Raw genomic sequence first — 21,723 nt, 5'->3', positions numbered from 1 at the left:
GATCGCCACCCGTCCGCGGTAAACGAACACAACATGGCAGTACAGTCGCAATGCAATTCAAATGGGAGTTATGACGTGACTCCTTATGTAACAACTAGATGGCAGCATAGTAAACCTGACAAAAGTTGTTATTCTGGTGACAGACTACAGTACTAATCGCGATCAGGTCCGATCGCGATTACCGAAAATGTGGTGACACACTAGGTCCCATCTGGTCAACAGCTGAAATACCATAGAGGAAACAATTTTCTCTATGTACATACGTATATGTTTGTTTCCATCCTGGACAGCACCTAAGTTCATACTTTCTTTTGATGTTTGTTCATTGTTTTTTTCCTTTTTTTTTGTTGTTTCTTGCAGCTTGATATGGAAATTTATTTGTTAAAATAATTACATGCTTTACAATGTAAACTGATGCAATTTATATCATTACTATTTATATTATTTTGAAAAGAGATTTTATAACCTATAAAATTTATATCATCATGTCAAAAATTTATATTATTTTGTAATAAAACATATTTTTAAAATCAACCCTAACCTCAACGATAGCTTCGTAATGGAGACTGAAATTGAAAATCTGAAAAAGAAACCAGTTTCAGTTTGTAATCCATTATTTATTGAAATGAAACATCTTTCAGCAGCCTTCTCTCTCTCTCTCTCTCTCTCTCTCTCTCTATATATATATATATATATATATATATATATATATATGGAATATGAATAGTTCGTCTGTCATTTGTTAATATAGGGTAAACTATAAACTAGGGTCTGTTGGACAGTCGGGCATGTTGGACACTTCATACTTTAACGTGTTACCTCGCCACTTGTGGGCACCACATTCTGCTAGAAGTCAATGATGGACGTAGCCACGAATGGGGCTACTTCCGTCATTGACTTCTAGCAGAATGTGGTGCCCACAAGTGGCGAGGTAACACGTTAAAGTACAGTGTGTCCAACATGCCCGACTGTTCAACCGACCCTAGTTTACCCTATTTCTTTTTACTTTTCTCACATCTGCATTAAATTTCTCCACTACGTCTAATAGTAGCCAAATCCATTTTTAGCCATTCATTTTCGTTTCTATTTCATATAATACAATGGAAGGGGTAACAAAATTTCACAGCAGAAGCTATCACGACTTCCTGAATAATATAAATCAAGGTGATTCAAAATCAAAGTTTACTAAAATGCTACTTTCGTCCACTGGGCCGTGCCTCAGCGCGATTATCTTGTTCTGGAAACAGGATTAAGCTCCTGATCGCGATCGGGACGGTGACACACTACAAACCCGATCGCGATTAGGTCGATAATCGCGATTAGTGGCTGTAGTCTATCACCAGTATTACCGTCAAAGCCTATGAGTCCGAGCAATCTGGGTATATATGATCTAGGCTTTTATCAGTTGTTTGAAGCGGTGAAATATATCTGTCAAGCAGTGAAAGCATTTAAATTGCCCAACAATTAGAAATAATATTCAAACTAATATTATTATCAAAATCATTTTATATTAAAACATACATTATAGAAATCATTTTACTCACTTTTACATTATTTGAAACTTTGACAGTATCTATAAAGTTTTATATTTTATGATAATTTATATTTTTATTTCACACTTCAAGTACCAACCAGCAGTGGTACGCTTACCATAGGTTAAGAACCGCTGCTTATAGGTTTTTAATTAAAGGAGTCTCACTTTTGAGACGTCTGACTGAAACAAACGTGGTAGAAATGTAGACAAAAATTAGCAAGCATCCAGATTCAGGCCAATAAATTTGGTTTCCCGGCTGTGGGATAGTAATCGGGCTTATTCCCGTCGTTATAATTGATCCCTTGTGTGTTCGCTCTGGACTCACGCTCGTCCTCCAACTGCCGATAGTAACTGTAGAAAATCAGCCACAAGAAGAATGAGATGCCTGAAAGCAATATAGACCATTATTAGCAAATGACAGCGTTACTGTAAATATTTAATTAAGTACATACCTACAGAAACTGGTCAGAGCAGAAATGTAATGATCCTGTGACAATCAAGTGGTTGTGGAATGGGTGTGTCAAGAAAAATGGAAGTGTTCGAAATAACTGCATTAATTCCTATCACTGGCGAAACCCTCTGACACAGGTGATGAGCAGAGCTCGGATGTTTAGGCATTTTTAACACTTAAAGAATAGGCAAGTAAAAAGGCAATTACAACACGAAAAAACACTGTAAATCTAGAAAAATGCACAATAGGCAGGCAAGCAAGGCAATTTAAAACATGACAAATGCTCTGTAAGTTTAAGAAGAGGCATAATTAGCGAACTTCTGCTTAGGCAAACTAGGCAGCTGCCTAGGACTGTCTAGGACTCCAACCTCTGAGAAGGTCCCGACCAGGAGGGGAAATAATAATAATAATAATAATAATAATAATAATAATAATAATAAAAACTACGTTAGATATTATTCGACCGAAGTGAGTGGAGCCACGGGCGTAATGTGAATATCGCGATGCGGTATTACGAACGCAGAAGCAGCAGCGCCACGGCTCCGGGTTGCAGGACTCCACTGGCCTTGGTCGAGTAATAAAAAAAAGTTATTATTTTTTTTTGCTAAATCAACAAAAAAAAAAAAGCCCGAAACTGTTAACTACTTACGGACCCTGGGTCTCTATGTCTGGGCCTGGACACAATAAATTTTTTACCATTTAATTTATATATTTATGCAACACATCTTGTTATTCTTTACACATTACCACACGGTACATATTCGCATTGTATTAGGTCTATCAGGCAGTACATCTAACTTGACGATATGTGTCAGAGAAATAACAATTTGTTTCATGCATCTCAAGTCTGATTAGTGAACTATAGTCAACGTTGGGTGCAACGGAGGGAAAAGAAACTGGACACCCTACCACATTCCCCTGTCTCAGGTGCCTCATAAGCGATGCCTTATTGGTGTCACTTATGAGGTTCCAACCAGTTTTCGGATGCTGACTAAATATACTTGCTAAATTCTGCTTTCTAGAAGACAGAATAGTTTCATTACAGAAAAATTCGTTTTACATAAAGTGACGTTACTGGAACATGTTTGAACCAAGCTACTGTAGATAGATTTATATCTATCACAAGTGCAGCATCATTATTTGGAATATTTGTTTCATATACCCTAAGTCAGTATTTAGGGACAATATAATTTATAGGCCTAATTTTCAGTAATGGCATTTCGATACGCTGGTGGATATTTTAAGCGGACAGGCAGTTGCCCTTAAGTTCTGCAAAGGGTTAAAACTGAGTCATAGCCGGCATTAAACTGACACATGGGAAGGCTAAATTTAAGGCAATGAAATTATGTCGGTACTTAAAATAAATTAAAATATCAAATAAATAAGCTTTCAATTTACTTTTAAAAGACAAAAAAGGCAAAATAGGAACTTAAAAAACAAAACAAAACCACAAAAAACAGAAGAATACAACACAAACACAAGAACACAAAAAATACATCACACTAACATACGAAAACAAAAACATACATAAAATTCCAACCTCATTCAAGAAATTAAACTACAACATCGCATACAGAACAAATAACACTCTACAAAAACATCTCAAAACATAAGCAACACAAACAAGCAAATACAACCACACAGACGTATACAAACTCAAATGTAACACCTGCAACAACTTCTACATAGGACAGACAGGCAGATCATTTCAAACACGTTACAAAGAACACATCACAGCCATAACAAAATTACAAAACACATCCACATATGCAGAACACACCACAAATGCCAACCACACCTACAGAGACATCAACAGACATGGAAATACTGCACATCCAACCAAAAAGCCAGAAACTCAAAACACTAGAACAATATGAAATACACAGACACACGAAAACACACCCCCAACGATATTCTCAACACACAACTCAATTTCAAAACACATACACTCTTTGACTCTACACTACGAACGCACCCACACAGGAAACAAGAGGCGCCAAGACCAACAACGACCAGTTCCGAAGATGACCGAAAATATGTCGAAACATGTTAACAAGGTACGTTAAAATTTAACACAAGAAATTTCTTATCATACATATTCCGAAGTGATACAGTGTTAAAAGTTGTGTAATCAAGACGTATAATCAAGATGAATTAAAAAAATAGGTGAAACAAATATTAGTTATGTCACCACTAAATGCCCCAAAATTAATTTAAATCTATATGCCAACTCAGTAATAAATGGCATTTTGCCAAACATCCGGGCTCTAGCGACGGAATTTCGTTGGCGAGACTAGCAAACATACGATCAATAGTCACAATGTCAGTACAAGACCTTCCTCTTAGCGGTTATAATATCTTGTAACCGTTAGGAAACTGAGTTCTCTCTGTGGTATTTCCTGAATTTAAATTGACCCAAAGAAATCACACACAACTTTTCCCTTATTTCAGGGGGTTGTATGTGACTTACAGATCAGATATGACCCAGATATAGCAGGATTTTCATCAATATCTCCACTAAATACTAGCCGACAAAACAGACGATTAGTAAATTGTAGACGATAACCCAGTTATATCATTAATTAATAAATACAACATTCATCCGTAATGTACATTAGTTTCGTGGAAAATATTAACCCAGGCTCCAAATCTAATTGTTGCTGGCTGATTCGTCGTATGTACTCTTCCACTCTTGAAACAGGCGTAAAGTGTGTTTTACAATTCGCACTTGCTCCAATATATTTATTTAATGCTCTGTTTCAATAGACTTACACACTTTGATTCAAGTATTGCCAATATGTATCTTAAACTAAAATTTGCAACGGCTTTTTAGTCCTGATTCTCAACAATTGTTAAACATGTTAAAAATAGTGAGAAAGACATTTCTGAATGCCTGTTAAGATATGTAAACTTTTATAAAACTGTCATGCGATTTTTGGGTTCACATACCATAACATAAATGCATAAACACTCATATTTTGGAACTACGAGTATATAAAGGCTTTTTCATCAGGAAAAGAAAGGAAAAGCAAAATTACTTATTGCATTCATTACTAGTGATAACTTCCTTGATTCTTGTTTTTGGTTGGAGTTGAGTTTTGGAAAATTTGGACTTGAAAAGGAAATTCTTAACGAAAGCAAAAATAAATAAAAAAAAAACTTGATAACACTGATGTATTGGAAATAATATGTTGAGTCTCATTTGTAAGATATCTTCCTTAGATGGCTCAACCTTAACTATCATTCATTCATTCGTTATAGGAATCTAGGGCCTCGATGGTTGCGTGTGGGAAGATGGATAGTTAGGTGTTAAAGCTAAATTGCAAAAATACCAAAATTTGAATTGTTACCAAAAATAACCGCTGAAAACAGGAGTGCGAGAAATGCCAGGTAGTAGATGCAGAGGATGAAGACGATCACACCAAACACCGTTAAGACAATTAGGTTCAATGCCACGTAGGGAACCATGAAGTTCGATCGTTTCTGTAAATAAAATGCAAAATACTAAAATAAAGCAATTAGGAAAATTCATGTAGACTTTTAAACTCTAGACGATATTCCACCACCACCACCACCACCACCACCACCACCACCACCACCACCACCACCACCACCGCTACCGGCTTACCTCAGTCGGCTAAGGCGCTTGCCTGCCGATCCGGAGTTGCGCTCGGGCGCGGGTTCGATTCCCGCTTGGTCTGATTACCTGGTTGGGTTTTTCCGAGGTTTTCTCCAACCGTAATCCAAATGTCAGGTAATCTATGGCGAATCCTCGGCCTCATCTCGCCAAATATCATCTCGCTATGACCAATCTCATCGACGCTAAATAACCTAGTAGTTGATACAGCGTCGTTAAAAATGACTTGTTTTGTATAAACATTACTTAATAGCCTTCCCTCTTTCCAATTCACACCAACTTTCTTCAGGATTCCCATAAGTTTATTCCAATTCACTCTGTGAAAAGTATTTTCCAGATCTACAAATAATAGACACGCTTCTTTATTTTTCTCTAGGTATCTTTCGCTGATGAGTAACCAGTCATAACATAAATAAGTAGCTGGATAACTAATCAGGGAAAGAAAACACATTAAGCCTTGTCCTGTACTATATTCTTATGATAGAACTTCTATTTGGTTCACAACGTTGAAGATGTTAAATTTCAGATTACGTTGGAATAACCAAAGTCTGGTTTAGGCGTTATGAATAATTTTCGCAAAAGAGAACTCATATATATTTAAGTATCCTCACTGTGATTCAGCCTGCCTAAGGTTTTTCCGTGGTTTTCCTAAGGCGCTAAGACAAATGTCGGGATGAGCCCTAAAAGAAATGGGCCACGGACCTGAACCCATATCCCCATGAATCTCCCTAATTAACTCTAAATTAATTAACAATTACATCTCTCCCCTCTCTTCGTAATTGAGCCATCATATAGCCAAATGGCTGGTCTCGAAATTGAGACGATTCAACAAGGCTCAGGACAACAATCACCTCCTACGTAATAGCCAAATTGGCTAGTCTCTTATATGAGACAACTCTTCCTGCCCAAGGTAATCCGTGGTTTTCCTCAGGCGTAAGACAAATGTCGGTATGAGCCCTATAAGAAATGGGCCACGGACCTATATGCCCTTCCCCATATATATTCCCCTTTATATAAACGACGTATGCCCTAGTTCAGAACCTATAAATTGTCTATTAAATATACGAGGTCACTCAATTAGTCGCAATTTGAAAGGAAAGGGACCTCTCAAATTGCAGATTTAGATTTCACGACGCTTCTTCCGACGGCCTTCACATGCTTTGTCATCGAACAACAGATGACAGCGTCTTGCCATCCTAACGGCAAACACCAGCCAGCTCTTCCTCTTCCCGTTCCGTGATCACTTGATCAAATCTCAGTCCCCCTCGCGTATGTGGTACCTAAGAGGTTACGTCCAATTTCGGCTTCCCCTTCAAAATTTTCTAGAGCTCCTTCAGTGGAGCAGCGTAACCCGGAGTGAGACTAGTGGCCAACAGGCTTGGAGCTCACACATTTAGTTTTGTACAGCCCCCAACCCCTTGCAAGGACGCGTTTTGCGTACCTTTTAAATTTGTCCTCCCAATTCTCTTTCGATTTTTTCGATTTTTCGATGTGACTCAGCGGTAGCGATTATACCTAAATATCTAATGGAACAGGACGTGATTCCCAGTAGAGAAGTGAAAATTGAACTGGCTCCGATAGGGATTCTTTGTCTTGTATTTGTCCTGTGTTGCCTCACACGAGCAATACATCTGCTATCTGCATTTTAATGGACAAAAGTGTTTATAAGAGTACTTACTTTATGAATTCCAAACAGCATGAGTCCAATAAGAACCAAGTTTGCTGCATATCCAACAGTTGCACCTATCAACTGTTCCTTTGTCTCTAAAACACAAAGATTTCAAGACACGGTATCAGTTACACAATGTTAACAAATTACAAAGTAACAATTTACAAATCATAAATAAAATCCTACAAATGCTTGTAAGCTCTGTTACACAGTATAGTCTTATTAATTTCTAAAGTTTGACAAAATACACAAATTCAGCTAAAGAAATTTACAAACGGAATTATGGACCGATTTCACCAACATGTTACTAATTCACAATTAACTAATTGTCATTTAACTTAAATACAGAAGTTAAATCATATTTAATTCGTTTGCATTTCACCAAACTAATAAGCATTTGAAAGAAAATCAATTAATTTAATTCCCAATTAAGTCATCACGGCCTTAGGAATCCTAGTAAAATCGTAATTTCGAAGGTCATTTGCCTTGTTAATATAAGCAGTGTCTATTATAGTGAGTTCATTTTTTTATATTTCGACGTCATCATAATCAGAGTTATAGCCTCAAACATATTAAAATCTTCGAAAACAAAAAGACGGATGGACAGACTTTAGAAGAAAAGAAAAAGATTAGAAATAAATAAAAAGAGATTTCAATGCAAAAGAAAAACTTCATCCTAATGTCTTCAGCAATATTGAAGAGAAACAGGATAACATGAAAGTAGATGCAAGAAAATATCATGCAACAAGCAAAATGGAAAGACTTCATGGATTTGCGCTATTTAAATGCCTTGAAATGTAGGCTCTGATATTAGGCCTAAATGATAATTTTGTTTTGTCATATTACTTTAGTTGCTGTATTTGAGGCAACCGAAGATCGATTAATCATTTCTTCAATAAATGTATCATTTAAATAATGTTATGAAATATTTAATTATAATAATATTATGGAATACTTAACTATCAGTTGGAAATTCTAAATCACCTTCTGTAGGCCTACTATTCAAAACATACAGGGTAAATTTTAAGTCCATCGACAAACTTCAGGGGTTGATTCCTGACTGAAAATGGAGCACGAAAGTTCATATCACTTTGTGTCCGGAAATGCATAGTTTCTACGGTAGATGGCACTGACGACATTCTCTCATGACTAGCAGTGTGTTTTTTGTGCAGCGAAAAGGGATTATAAAGAATGGACACTGAGCGAATGTTCCTGTTTTGTTTCTCTGTGCGCCGTCTTTTAGTTCCACTTTCAGCGCTAGAGGTTAGTGTAATGGAGCATACGCTAAGATAATAATTGAGTGTAAGAGTTGAGACACAGAATCCAAACATCGCCTACCTTATTGCATAATCCAGTAACGCTTTGCTTCAAATAAATTCAGGTTAACAACTTTTCCTTATTTCTTAGTGACAAACTAACTTTGTAATAATATTTTTTATGTTTTATATATAAAAAGTTATATTATAAAATAACATAATACAATATAAAGTTATGTATCAGATTCGTTTAATATTTGTATATAATATAATATAAAATATAATATAATATAATATAATATAATATAATATAATATAATATAATATAATATAATATAATATAATATAATATAATATAATATAATATAAGGTAGGCTATATGGTTTTACTTTTCATAGGAGTTTTGTTTTTCCATTTTCAGCGATATCAAATCATTAAGTATATTGATTATTGATGGGGTCAACGTCTGAACTCTCATTATACAGGAAATCTAGAGTCTAGACATTACAGTTAATGACAGATTTATTATTTCATAGGGCCAATTTATTTTGAGTGCATAATGTACCTAGATGTATTAATTGTATGTGTTATACAGTATTTCCGCTGTGTCGACTGCTAACTGGTGTGATGTCAGTGCCAACTCCAGGGAGAAAGCAGAATCTCACGCTCAAACTGGTTTCAAGGTCATTGAAATCAGTCCTGCTACATCAAAGGTACCGACGCGAAGTGTCCGTACTGTATAGTTATCTATACGCTGTTTTGTGTGTTGCTGATAGTGTGATTTAAGCAACGTAGAAGCACATTTAGAATTTCATTCCTGTTGTTGGTATTATTTTGAGGTTCATAGCTGATAGAAATTTTCATGTAGGCCCTACTTAGATTTTTTGACATTGATCTTGAATCCCAGGGCCTTAATTTGCGCATCTAATGCTATTAATGTTTCCTCTACATGTTTTAACCTTCTTCCAGTAATGACAACATCATCGGCAAAAGCTAGAATTTGGATACACTTATTGAATATGGATCCTATGTCTAGTGCCATGTTAAAAAGTAATGGATCCATGGCATCACCTTGTCTTACCCCCTTCTCCAGTTTAATTTTATTAGACAGATGTTTTCCTCTTTTAATAATAGGCTGAGGTTCATTATATAACATCTTACATCATTCCACTAGTTTTTTTTTTTTTTGGTATTACAAGCCTTCGCATGGGTTCCCATATCTTGACCATCTGTAGATTATCACAGATTTTTTAATGTGTAATCATACACAATTTGTGCAGTAATAAACCAATATGTGCAGTAATAGAACAAATTTTGTGCAGTAGTGAAAGTTAAAAGACAACAACAGATACCAAGTGAAAGCAATAGTCTTGTATTCATGGAAATTTGCATTGTATAAGTTACACGCAGTTACAATAAACAGAAAAGTACAAGTAATGTGAACAATTGTAGCATAATTATGCAAAATTTATGTAACAAATTAACTCGTAACAGCCAACAGTACCTTAGAATTTTGATGCCGGTTTGTGCAGTAATAAAAATTGCTTAACAACTCTGGATTATCATATGCTGCTTCATAGTCTAGGAAAAGATTATGTATAACTAAGTTATTCTCCAAACTATTTATAATATTAAGACTGATTTAAATAACAGACTGCATCTGGTGAAGGATTTTTATCTCGAAATATGTGATGATATTGCAAAGACAAATAAAGTAAAGATTGGCTTACCTGTAACAGAGTACAAGTTTTGATACTGAATCTCATTTTTTGCGTTGCTCCCGACGTCTGTGTCCATTCTGCAGATCCTGATCAGGTACATTAAAACATTAGCGGCCACGATCGTCTGGATAAAAAAATAATATTTATTATTATTGTTACGTAAATATTAATAAAATTTGAGTGAATGAGTTTGACATATCATTAGTAGTAGGAGTAGTGCAGGGGCAGGGACAGTGGTGATGGTAGTGATGGTGGATGTACATCGATAGAGCGCGAAAGGATTAAAAATGCGTCAGTTGAGCGCGGGGTAAGTTTTGGTTATACATCAGTTGAGTGCGGGATAAGTTTTGGTTATACATCAATTGAGCGCGGGGTTAGTTTTGGATATAGGCTACATCATTTGAGCGCGGGGTCAGTTTTGGGTATACATCAGTTGAGCGCAATGGTCAGTTTTGGATATACATCAGTTGAGCGCGGGGTCAGTTTTGGGTATACATCAGTTGAGCGCAATTGTCAGTTTTGGATATACATCAGTTGAGCGCGGGGTCAGTTTTGGATATACATCAGTTGAGCGCGGGGTCAGTTTTGGGTATACATAATTTGAGCGCGGTGGTCAGTTTTGGGTATACATCATTTGAGCGCGGTGGTCAGTTTTGGGTGTATATCAGTTGAGCGCGGTGGTCAGTTTTCCCTTGGCTTAGAGACACGTAGCGCGAGAGAAAATTTGTATGCAGTGTAAGTCAGGCTTGGTGGAGAAAAATTCAGTCCTTGAGGCTGCCTAATGAGTATGAAGGTAATTATACTAACAACGGTAAATGGTTGCACTGGGTATTCGGTCTTTAATTTCTTCCTCCAAATGAAGTCGGAGATGCATTTGTTGAAGATTTAGTTAGCAACCAACCTGTTAATGAAAGTATCACAGACTTTGCTGATTATTTGGTATCAAATTTCATAGAACTGGATTTGAAATATGGGCTTTCAATACTGTTACATCAGACAGAACTATTAGTGCATGTTCTACAAAGCGTTTTCTCTGAATTTTGCGCATCCTCATATATTTGTTTCTTCAAATCATTATTGGGGTACAAATTAGTACATCTATTAAAATGAATGACAACGGGAATGTTGTTAGAGCCAATTCTACATATAAAAGGAGGAAACAGTATCTGGAAGAATTACTTTGTAAATATAAACGCGGAAATATTACTAGAATTGGTTTCCCACATAGAGTGAGAGTGGCCTACTATTATCCAAGAAAGTGACCTAGATATTGAACAATTCATTGCTGGAACAAATATTTTAAACTATTTATCGGTACGAGCATTTTTACGAGAGCAGCATTTTTAACCATACTTACCTGTCAATGCACAGAGAGTCCTAAGTCTCTACAAAATGGGAAGGGAAATTGCTTCCGCTCGTGTTAAACTGACCGCCGCGCTCAATTGATGCATCCCAAAACTGACCGCCGCGCTCAACTGATGCATTCAGTTCAGGTAAAATTTTCTCTTGCGCTGAACTGATGAACTCCCGTGGTGGTGGTGGTGGTGGTGGTGGTGGTGGTGGTGGTAGTTAGGGAAAGTATAATATGGTATGTTAGGGAAAGTATAGTATGGTATGTCTTTTAAGTGAATTCTAATTATTTTGAAAACATTAAGAATAGCACTCTTTTTTTCTTCTTCTCCCAAGAACTGTTATTGTAGGACCTACAATAGGCAGTACGTCTCTTCTCACACCATCGTCATAGATGAATATACAGTATAATAGGATGCGAAACTTACTGAGTTTCCCGTAACACGTGCTAGAGGCGCTAATGTAGAAACTGATCTTGCTGTCATCTGTTGGACGGTGGAGAACTTATTACATCTAGCAGCGCACCAAGTAGTGAAGACAAAAACTAATTATTCCATGCATTTAACAGCGCACCTAGTGACGAAAATGTTAAACTATGCAGAAAATATTCCTTCCCTCCCACCCTTATTGATATTCTCAACTAACCCAGTTTAAGATAAAACATTTACATTTTTATTTATCACAAGATCTTCCACTGAAAATTCTTACCGGAGCCAACAGGAAGATAAAAGAGACGATCTATTTTACACTACCCAATTAAAATAAAACCGAACAGAGACAGAAAATAAAGCAAAAGGTTAGATAATTGGGATTTTATTCTTAGGGTATTTAGTGTACAGCGCAATGGAAAAGTCTGCAAAAACTACTTAGATAGTTCAATTTATTATATTACTGTTACTTTACAATACATTCAACAACACTATTTTTACAACGTCCATAAACATCACTGTTTATCATACACTACTTATACACACACACACACTTAGTATCACTTTATGTCCACTCATTAGCAAGTTTCTGGCTGCCATCTTGTCTTCTAGAGCATCGTCTGTTCGTCTCGAACGAAGGGATAAGTAGAGAACTCTGGGTAATCTACCCAACACGTAGTTCTAATGTTCACCACCCATGATGTCGGACGCTGATCATCTTATTTGAACCCCCTTCCGTCAGATGGTGCTGACCGCAGTTTCGCATCCTATTAAATATTCATCCATGCCATCGTTTTCACCCCCTCGCATCACTGCTTTTATTTTAAATTACAAGTATTGTAACTAGTTCTACGAATCTGCGGTTTATTCTTCTTTTATATTTACGGTATTGCTTATATAGTTATTTATAACTTATAACTTAAGCTGTTTTGACAAGTTGACAGCTATAAGCTGAAAGGTACTCGGTACTCTTCCCGCACCACCAGTTTTTGTCTTTCAGTGTTCACTAATTGAACTGACTGGCAATAGAAAAAGGATAGAGGTGACACATGCATTGTATTGGGCAGAGAACATGTATATTTCTGTTTTTTAGTCACTAATTGAGGGAGCTGTCCGTGCCAAGTTCAATGACTTTTGCCTTTTGGAGAGAGGATCTTAACATAATCACTACGTGCTGAAATTCTTGGATATAGGATTGAATACAATTTGAAATGCAGAAATTGAAAGTATCGAAAAGGTATCGAGGATTTACCCCGATGTATTGGACATGCTTCGATAGTACTGGGTATCGTAGGTATCGAGGTATCGCGAATATCGAGGTCCCATCTCTAGGTTTAAGGATCTCAATCGTCAGCAAAACTTGTGAGACTTTAAATAAGTTTCTTCTGAAGAATTACGTAAATTATCACGCTTGATATACTCACTTACAACTGGTGTAGTTACTTACCTCCAGTAGCCAAGCCAGGATTAGTGCAGCAGTTCTCATGGTGCAGGAACAGCACAGGCAGCTCCAGTTCTTTATTACAGGAACGCATTTCACGCGGAATGTCATCTGTGAACATATACATTGATATTAATCACAATCATCGTTGTCGGTATCTGCAGTTACCATGCAACCCGTTTCATGTGAAATTCGCGGGTTGACATCCTGCCCTGGACGATGGAATCTTTAGTATATCTCCCTGCGGGAGGGAAGTAAAGCTGGGAGGCTCTTTCATAGATTTATAGCACACAAAATAACCTTGTACTTGATAAGAGGGCTTCAGGAAAAATTCGTGGACCCTATTGAGCCCAGATCTTAGTCCCATTGAACAGATCTGAGCTCCGTTAGAGCTACGTGTACGGAAGGGGATTCAACCTGCAGAAACCCTTAAGGGGAACGGTATTGGATTTTGGATGAAATTCTTGATTTATGTCTTATTTTCCAATATATTATTTCGTTTTCCTCTATAAAATGATATAATCACATATGGCTATTTTCAAATTGTATACATTTTAATTTTTAGATTTACTGAGAAAGAGTATATAAATTTAAACTTTAACGCTGATTCTTCATAAATTTAAGGATTTTGGACGGAAAAGTATATTAAAATTGTATCCATGTCAAGTTTTAGCTTTTTTGAGAAAGAAGTGTCGTACAGCGCTTTTCTTTCACACTGCGGCCAGCGCACGGCGGACCGTATCAGCACAGTCTAATATATACAGTCGCGCAACTCATACGTATAAAATATGCCAACATTTGACAGCTGGCGCGACAGTAGCCCTCTAGCGGCAGGCAAGTTAAAAGTGTGCACACAATCACGGCCGACTTGATGTTCCCTTCGCTTTTTTGTATACGGCCTTGACAATAGTAATATTTTCTTGAAATTGGATAATTTCTCAATTCTACCACTTGGCGCTATCTGCCAAGCTCTGGTGTCCACAGAAGAAATACTCAATATGAATTAAAATAAATGATTAAAGAGTAATAATAACACTTATAAATAATAAATAAGAAAATAATAAGTATTTTTATGTTTAGTTCTGTTAATTATGGTAAAAGCGTGAGTTTAAAAGCAGGAAAGGTACCACATAGTAACCTGTTCAGTTTAAGTAACATTATGACAGAGGCGTAATTTTGTAGTTCATTCGCTGAGTAGCACCCCTAGGCTAAACTGCGATGTTTCAAAGTAATCACTTGGGTAATTATTTACCATAACTTGTACTGAGTTTTATAATTTCACTCACTGCACTGATACATTCCACTTGATATTGCAGATTCAAGAATCATGGTTTCAAGATTTTGCGACTCAGTGGATTATAAGCCGCATTCTTCGAAGGAAGTTATCTGGAAGCGGCCTAACAAATTTCACAGTAATGATATTAGCAAGTCCGTTTTGGCCGTCTTCATCACAAATTGGCATTGCAAGAGAGGGCATCTACACAGTAACAGCTCAATTTCTGAACACAAATTTTCTAATATATTCTTGTTTGGTATTATCTTTCGATGATTAAGCAGCTGATCTAGAATCAATTTTGCATGAATATTGCCTTCATCGGTCTCTTTCCATACATGTTCTTGTTTTTTATGTAACGGATCTCTTTCAATTGGAGTTTTTCGGTTGTTTTCGTTATCCCATCTTGCTTCTCTTGTAACACCTGATTAAGTCGTGTAATTTTCACATGCAATCTGTTAATTATTTCTTTTTAGATCCACAAAGTTGACAACGCCTGTTTGCGTCGCTTTATGGTCATTTTCAACTGGCAAGAAGGGAATGTCATTAACTGATGCTGAGCCACTCGGAACATCTTGTTCGAACAGTGAAAAACCAATATTACTAAAAGATTTGCGTTTCTTGGGTGCAGGGAGATCAGTTTTAATAATTGTTCGTCGTCTGTTATCTGTCACTTATACCTAGGATAATGAGGGAATATTGTTGGCACAGCATTTGGTTTTAATAGTCTAAATTTCCCATTATTAGAATAATCTTCTTCCCTGAAATGTAAACTACAAACGACTGAAGATGGAGAGTTGCTTTAGAAACAAAGTCTCGGCGTGAAATCATTTTAAGCCATTTTCGCATCTTTCCCTTACTTACTTATGGCTTTTAAGGAACACGGAGGTTCATTGCCGCCCTCACATAAGCCCGCCATTGGTCCCTATCCTGTGCAAGATTAATCCAGTCCCTATCATCATATCCCACCGCACTCAAATCCATTTTAATATTATCCTCCCATCTACGTCTCGGCCTCCCCAAAGGTCTTATTTCCTCTGGCCTCTCAACTAACACTCTATATGCATATCTGAATTCGCCCATACATACTACATGCCCTGACCATCTCAAACGTCTGGATTTAATGTTCCTAATTATGTCAGGTGAAGAATACAATGCGTGCAGTTCTGCGCTATGTAACTTCGTCCATTCTCCTCTAATTCCATCGCTCTTAGCCCCAAATATTTTTCTAAGAACCTTATTCTGAAATACCCGTAATGTCTGTTCCTCTCTCAAAATGAGAGTCCAAGTTTCACAACCATACAGAACAACCGGTAATATAACTGTTTTTATAGATTCTAACTTTCCGATTTTTTGACAGCAGACTAGATGACAAAAGCTTCTCAACCGAATAATAAGAGGCATTCCCATATTTATTCTGCGTTTAATTTTCTCCCGAGTGTCATTTATATTTGTCACTGTTGCTCCAAGATATTTGAATTTTTGTCCTCACCTGTGGAGTAACGGTTAGCGCGTCTAACCGCGAAACCAGGTGGCCCGGGTTCGATTCCCGGTCGGGGCAAGTTACCTGGTTGAGGGTTTTTCAGGGGTTTTCCCTCAACCCAATATGAGCAAATGCTGGGTAACTTTCGGTGTTGGACCTTGGACTCACTTCACTGGCATTATCACCTTCATCTCATTCAAACGCTAAATAGCCTAAGATGTTGATAAAGCGTCGTAAAATAACCTACTAAAGTAGAATAAAATATTTGAATTTTTCCACCTCTTCGAAGGATACAACTCTAATTTTTATATTTCCATTTCGTACAATATTCTGGTCACGAAATATAATCATCTTTCCCTGTCACTCGGAAATTCGTGGAATGATATTGCTCCTTCACTCTTTTTTTTCTATTCGAAGTACACAATAGTACACAACAATACGTCATTTTGAATCATATCACAATAAACTCACATACCAGTAGAAATAAGCGCAATATTAATCATTATAATCGTACAAGAAACCATACACACATTCCTCAGTGAACCTTGGGAATTAGTGCCATCTGGCGGGAATTTCATATTTTCTCGATTACAGCTTTAACACAGGGATCAAAATGAATTGTCAAGGCCGGTAAAGGAGAAGCGAAGCGAGCACATCAAGTCGGCCGTGACACGACATATAACACATCAGAAAACGGGTTTTGCGTAATTTATTTTATATTTTTATGCTATACAATAAGTGTATATGGTTCTTATTAATCCTACTTTAGAATCCTGGAAGAATTTCACACGCAGTTAATCTACAAGTTTCAGAAGCTGGGAATAAACGTAATTCTTTCTGCTCCTTACAACTGAATCATGGCCCTGATCACATATCATGGTTTGAAATAATATAATTGTTCGTGCGTGGTTGGTTAATTCAATTCATCCCTAAATATATTTATGAATCATTGGAACTTTGTATTTCCTGCGAGAAGAGTAAAAATTAGTAGCTTCAAAATTATAGGGCATATCGCATCTCCCCATTTCCTGAGAAATTGACGATTTTGCATACCGCAAATTGGGGTAAACTCGGCCGCTGAGATAAACTTGAAAATAAAGAAAAGGGGAGGATTTAAACATTAATATGAAGTGCATTATTTTTCCATTTCTTAAGAACCGGTATTTCCTTTATTATTTTGAGTCACAAATAGTGCTGATGTATGGTTTAAATTTTTATGCCAAGTTTACCGCATTTTACATTACATTTCCAGTTTTCAGACATAATGCCTAATTTTAACTTATCCTACCTATATAATACGTAATTTACATGCACTTACTGTTAATATGACGTAGATGAGAACAAATAAATGAACACACAATTTTGTTGAAAAAATTGTAACTTCAATTAACTCAGAAAATGTAGGCCTAATTTTATTTTCAGAGCAGAAGTGATGTAAGTCAAAAATGGGTAATGAGAGGTTAAAGCAAACATTCTGTAAAATACAGCGCAAAGTGGCAGATAATATTGAATGTATTTAAACTATTAATAGTCAGTGAATAGCACGAAGGATATATTAATTGCTGCTTTGCGCTGTATTTTACAGAATTTTTACTGTTTTAAACCTCAATACCTGATTTTGACTTACACCATTTCTGCACTGAACGGCTCAAATAATCACTGGTAATGTAAAATCAACACCAATAACAGTCATGCAAATTATTACAGAAAAGATTGCTTTTTATATTAAATTTAAAAAGGCTCTTTTATTTCTTGAAAACTTAATACGTCTGCCACATGAATCTACACCAACACATCAGAAATTTAGCGACACAGTCTGGATTTATTCAAGAAGTGAATATTTTGCAAAAGGATTACTATACTCCATGAAATCTTGCAAAATTAACACCATGATACCTACTTAAATGCTATATAACATTCAACTTTTGAAAAATATAAAGAAAAATACACGAATACAAAAATTATGGAATTACTTGCATTAAAAACTATAGATATATTATCCAAAATCGGAATGGTTACACATTTACACATATGATCTCTGCAAAAAATAATACACTGTAACAGGTATTTACTTTGTTTTTATTTAAACTGTCCTTCATGACATACAAATAGGTAACTGATAAATAATAAATGTTTTAACGAACACAATACGTAGGCTACCTACAACGTGGATTATTGGTTATGACCAGGGAACGGATTTATATGGACTAAAAATATATGAAATATGTAAATATATATGTAGTTATTTTTACCAAAATATGGAATTAAATATGGATTTTTACCAAAATATGGAATTAAATATGGACTTAAAATTATAAAAAAAATGACTATGTACGTTAAATATTGGTACATTTTAATCAAACTAAACAAAAAATATAATGGACGTACCTTATCTTCCAATGTAGTTTCAACAAAACACAATTTTTATTGTCTGTTACCATAACAATAGGTTACAAACATTTCTTTCAAGTGCTGAAAAGTGAATCTTCTTCTATTGTCTCTGAGGATAGATTTATACTGACTAAAAGAGCGTTCGACGTCACAAGAAGTAACTGGTACATAATTCAATTTCACAATGTCTGCTGGGGATAAGTCCAAGTTAATCTTCACTGTTGATTCACCACTCATCACAGCAACAACCTTTTGTAGTTCTTCATATCCAGGGTTTTTTGAAAGTACAGTGTCCACCTTAGCTCTTACTGCATCTGCAACTTTACCTCTACCACGATTCAGTTGTTCCACAGTACTATTTATAATTTCAAAACTTTCAGATAGTGAAAGGTGCCTATTTTGGAGACTTTTGAGCGTTTTTATGATGCATGAAAATGTATGCTGAATGTGAGCTAAGTCATTCTTCACACTTATGTCACAGGTAACTGTTTTCGCAGTATCAATTGAGACTGCATCTTCAGAGTCCAATGCAAGGAGAACATTGTTAATAGAGTCTATATGTTCGGCATAATATTCAACTGCTTCTAGCCATGTACCCCATCTAGTTAAAATTGGCTTTGGTGGCAATGGAATTTCAGGGTACATTTCTTTCAACACGTTAACTCTACTGGGAGCTTTGAGAAATACTTTTTTCACTGATGAAATCAACAAATCTACTTTAGGGAAATTGTCTCTGACCACTTCTGCCAAACGATGAAATGCATGCGCCACACAAGTAAAATGAGTCAATTTAGGATATACAACAGATAATGCTTGTCCAGCTTTGACCATATAAGGGGCAGCATCGCTAATAAAGAATAACACATTATCGTACATAATACCCTTTGGCCACAGGATACCCATAGCTTCGTTGAACAGTTTAACTATAGTTTTGTTATTGCACTTTTCTAGAACATCACAATGTAAAAGAATTCGTTCAGAATATTGTTCACTTAACAAACCGATAACTACATTACCAACAAGTCTACCTTCTTTGTCGGGAGTCTCATCAATGGAAACCCAAATTGAACTATCTTTAATTTCATCTCTTATCTTCTGTATTGTCTCATCGTAGATGGATGGAGCATACGTCTTCCTAAGTGTTGACTCATCCGGGATTGTATGTTGAGTATATTTTTCAAGGAATTCCCTGAAGACCTTATTCTTTAGTTTGTAGAGAGGAATATCAGCAGAGATGAGAGAACGGCACAGGTCGATGTTAAACTCAGATCTTACATTCGATGTTGTTGGTTGTTTTAAAAACAATTGTCTCTGCTTGGAATTTAGTTGTTTGTTGGCCTGATGTTTACTAGTTGTAATGTGTTGTTGCACCAGGAACTTTTGTGTAGATGATACTGCACACTGACACAAATTACAAAATAATATTTTATTGTCAGTTGATAAACCATCTTCTTTAAATTCTGAAATGTAACTTGTTAGTTTTGATTTTAAATTGACTGAATGACGTACTTTTGGCATATTTACCGTCTTTATAGTATGATTTACAAAACTGAACCTATGTGTACTCTGACTGGCATTTAACTGTTGAGCTGCACAACTGAAGTCTGTTAAAAATTTTAAATTAAATTAATACAGTTTTGTAACTTACTTTCCCATTGTTGATAGGACTGCTAATTTTCAAATAACTCTGATGTTAAAGGGATTACTGAACATGTGTTTAAATCTCTATTGTTGAAATGTATTTTTAAAAGTTAATGGAATTTTGTTTTGTTTTATTGTTAAACCTAATATAATATGGACTGTTTTATATGAAATATGGAAAATATATGGAAATTAACGAAAATATGTACTAAACTCTAAAATATGGAAAAATATGGAAAATAAAAGTAGGATTTTTCAACCCTACACATTGTGAAACATAAAGATAATGCAAAATATAAATTATATTAGCTTTATAAGTAAATATGTATTTACATATAAATCCTTTCCCTGGTTATGACTGAGTTATGATTTTCTCTTGGTCTTTAGGGAATCTGAAGAACGACAAATTCGGAGATTTAAACTTGTTGTTACTGCAATTTTCGTCATGGCACACATTACCTTTATTCCGACGCATGATTAAAACGTTATTATAACATCTCGCATCCCTTTAAAGCACGTGCTGGCTGTATCACCCCTATGACCAGTGCCTTGCCTGCTGCTTGGGCGCTAGTGTCGCGAATGTTGGCAAAAAAAGTGTTGAAGTTGCGCGACTGTATATATTAGACTGTGGTATCAGCTCGGGCTCCCGCCGAAGCAGTTATAATAACCCTGCAACCGCTTCACGTTCTCATAGTTACAGCCTAGATCATATATGTTAAAATCGGCAGCACTTTGAAGAGAAGAACCGCCAGGATCGCCACCCGTCCGCCATAAACGAACACGAGATGGCAGTACAGTCGCTAATGCAATTCAAATGGCAACAACTAGATGGCAGCGTAGTAAACCTGACAAAAGTTGTTAACGTCAAAGCCTATAAGGCAGACCTATCTGTTACATATATGATCTAGGGTTACAGTTACAATTACAATGATAAGCACATACCTCATCATAAGAGATGTTGAAAATGTTGTTGAATTCATAATGTAAACATCGGTTAGAGATGTAATTAATTTTTACATTATGGAATAAAGTTTGATTGAAATACGGAACTTTAGCGCGTTCCGACGAAAATTACGGGAACGCCAGACACCTAGGCAAAAAAAAAGGGAACTGTTTCATTTTTTTATGGGACGTTTGATAAGCTTAGCAAATACTCGATATTAGACACTATCTACAAGAAGAATACCATGTTAATATTTTCATTGTTGAACTTAAGTACACTTTGTATTCAATATCTGTTGTATTAAACGCCCCTTTTCATTTCAGTTTTGTAGAAAGAAGTCTGATACGTATATTACTTTCCAGTTTACGAATACATGCGTTTCATACTTAATTACAAATGGCTTTTGGAGTACCCGGAGGTTCATTGTCGCCCTCACATAAGCGAGCCATCGATCCCTATCTTGAGCAAGATTAATCCAGTCCCTAGCATTGTATCCCACCTCCCT

General features: G+C 36.1%; 1 protein-coding gene across 3 annotated transcripts in view; it reads right to left on the bottom strand.

The window, feature by feature from the left end:
* Positions 1-1,486: 1,486 nt before the first annotated feature.
* The window catches only part of LOC138697919 (uncharacterized), a 54,536-nt gene continuing 34,299 nt past the window's right edge, over positions 1,487-21,723 (bottom strand). For all 3 annotated transcript variants that reach the window (XM_069823518.1, XM_069823519.1, XM_069823520.1), the window contains exons 2-6: positions 13,494-13,598; positions 10,278-10,392; positions 7,301-7,386; positions 5,336-5,468; positions 1,487-1,919 (exon numbers count right to left, since the gene is read on the bottom strand). In XM_069823518.1, coding sequence (XP_069679619.1) covers positions 1,765-1,919; positions 5,336-5,468; positions 7,301-7,386; positions 10,278-10,392; positions 13,494-13,598 — 594 coding nt within the window. In that variant the 3' untranslated portion in view covers positions 1,487-1,764. The remainder of the gene's footprint in view (positions 1,920-5,335; positions 5,469-7,300; positions 7,387-10,277; positions 10,393-13,493; positions 13,599-21,723) is intronic.

The sequence above is a fragment of the Periplaneta americana genome, chromosome 4 (genome assembly GCF_040183065.1).
Source record: "Periplaneta americana isolate PAMFEO1 chromosome 4, P.americana_PAMFEO1_priV1, whole genome shotgun sequence".
NCBI lineage: Eukaryota > Metazoa > Arthropoda > Insecta > Blattodea > Blattidae > Periplaneta > Periplaneta americana.
This window is presented reverse-complemented; position numbering and strand designations above follow the sequence as displayed.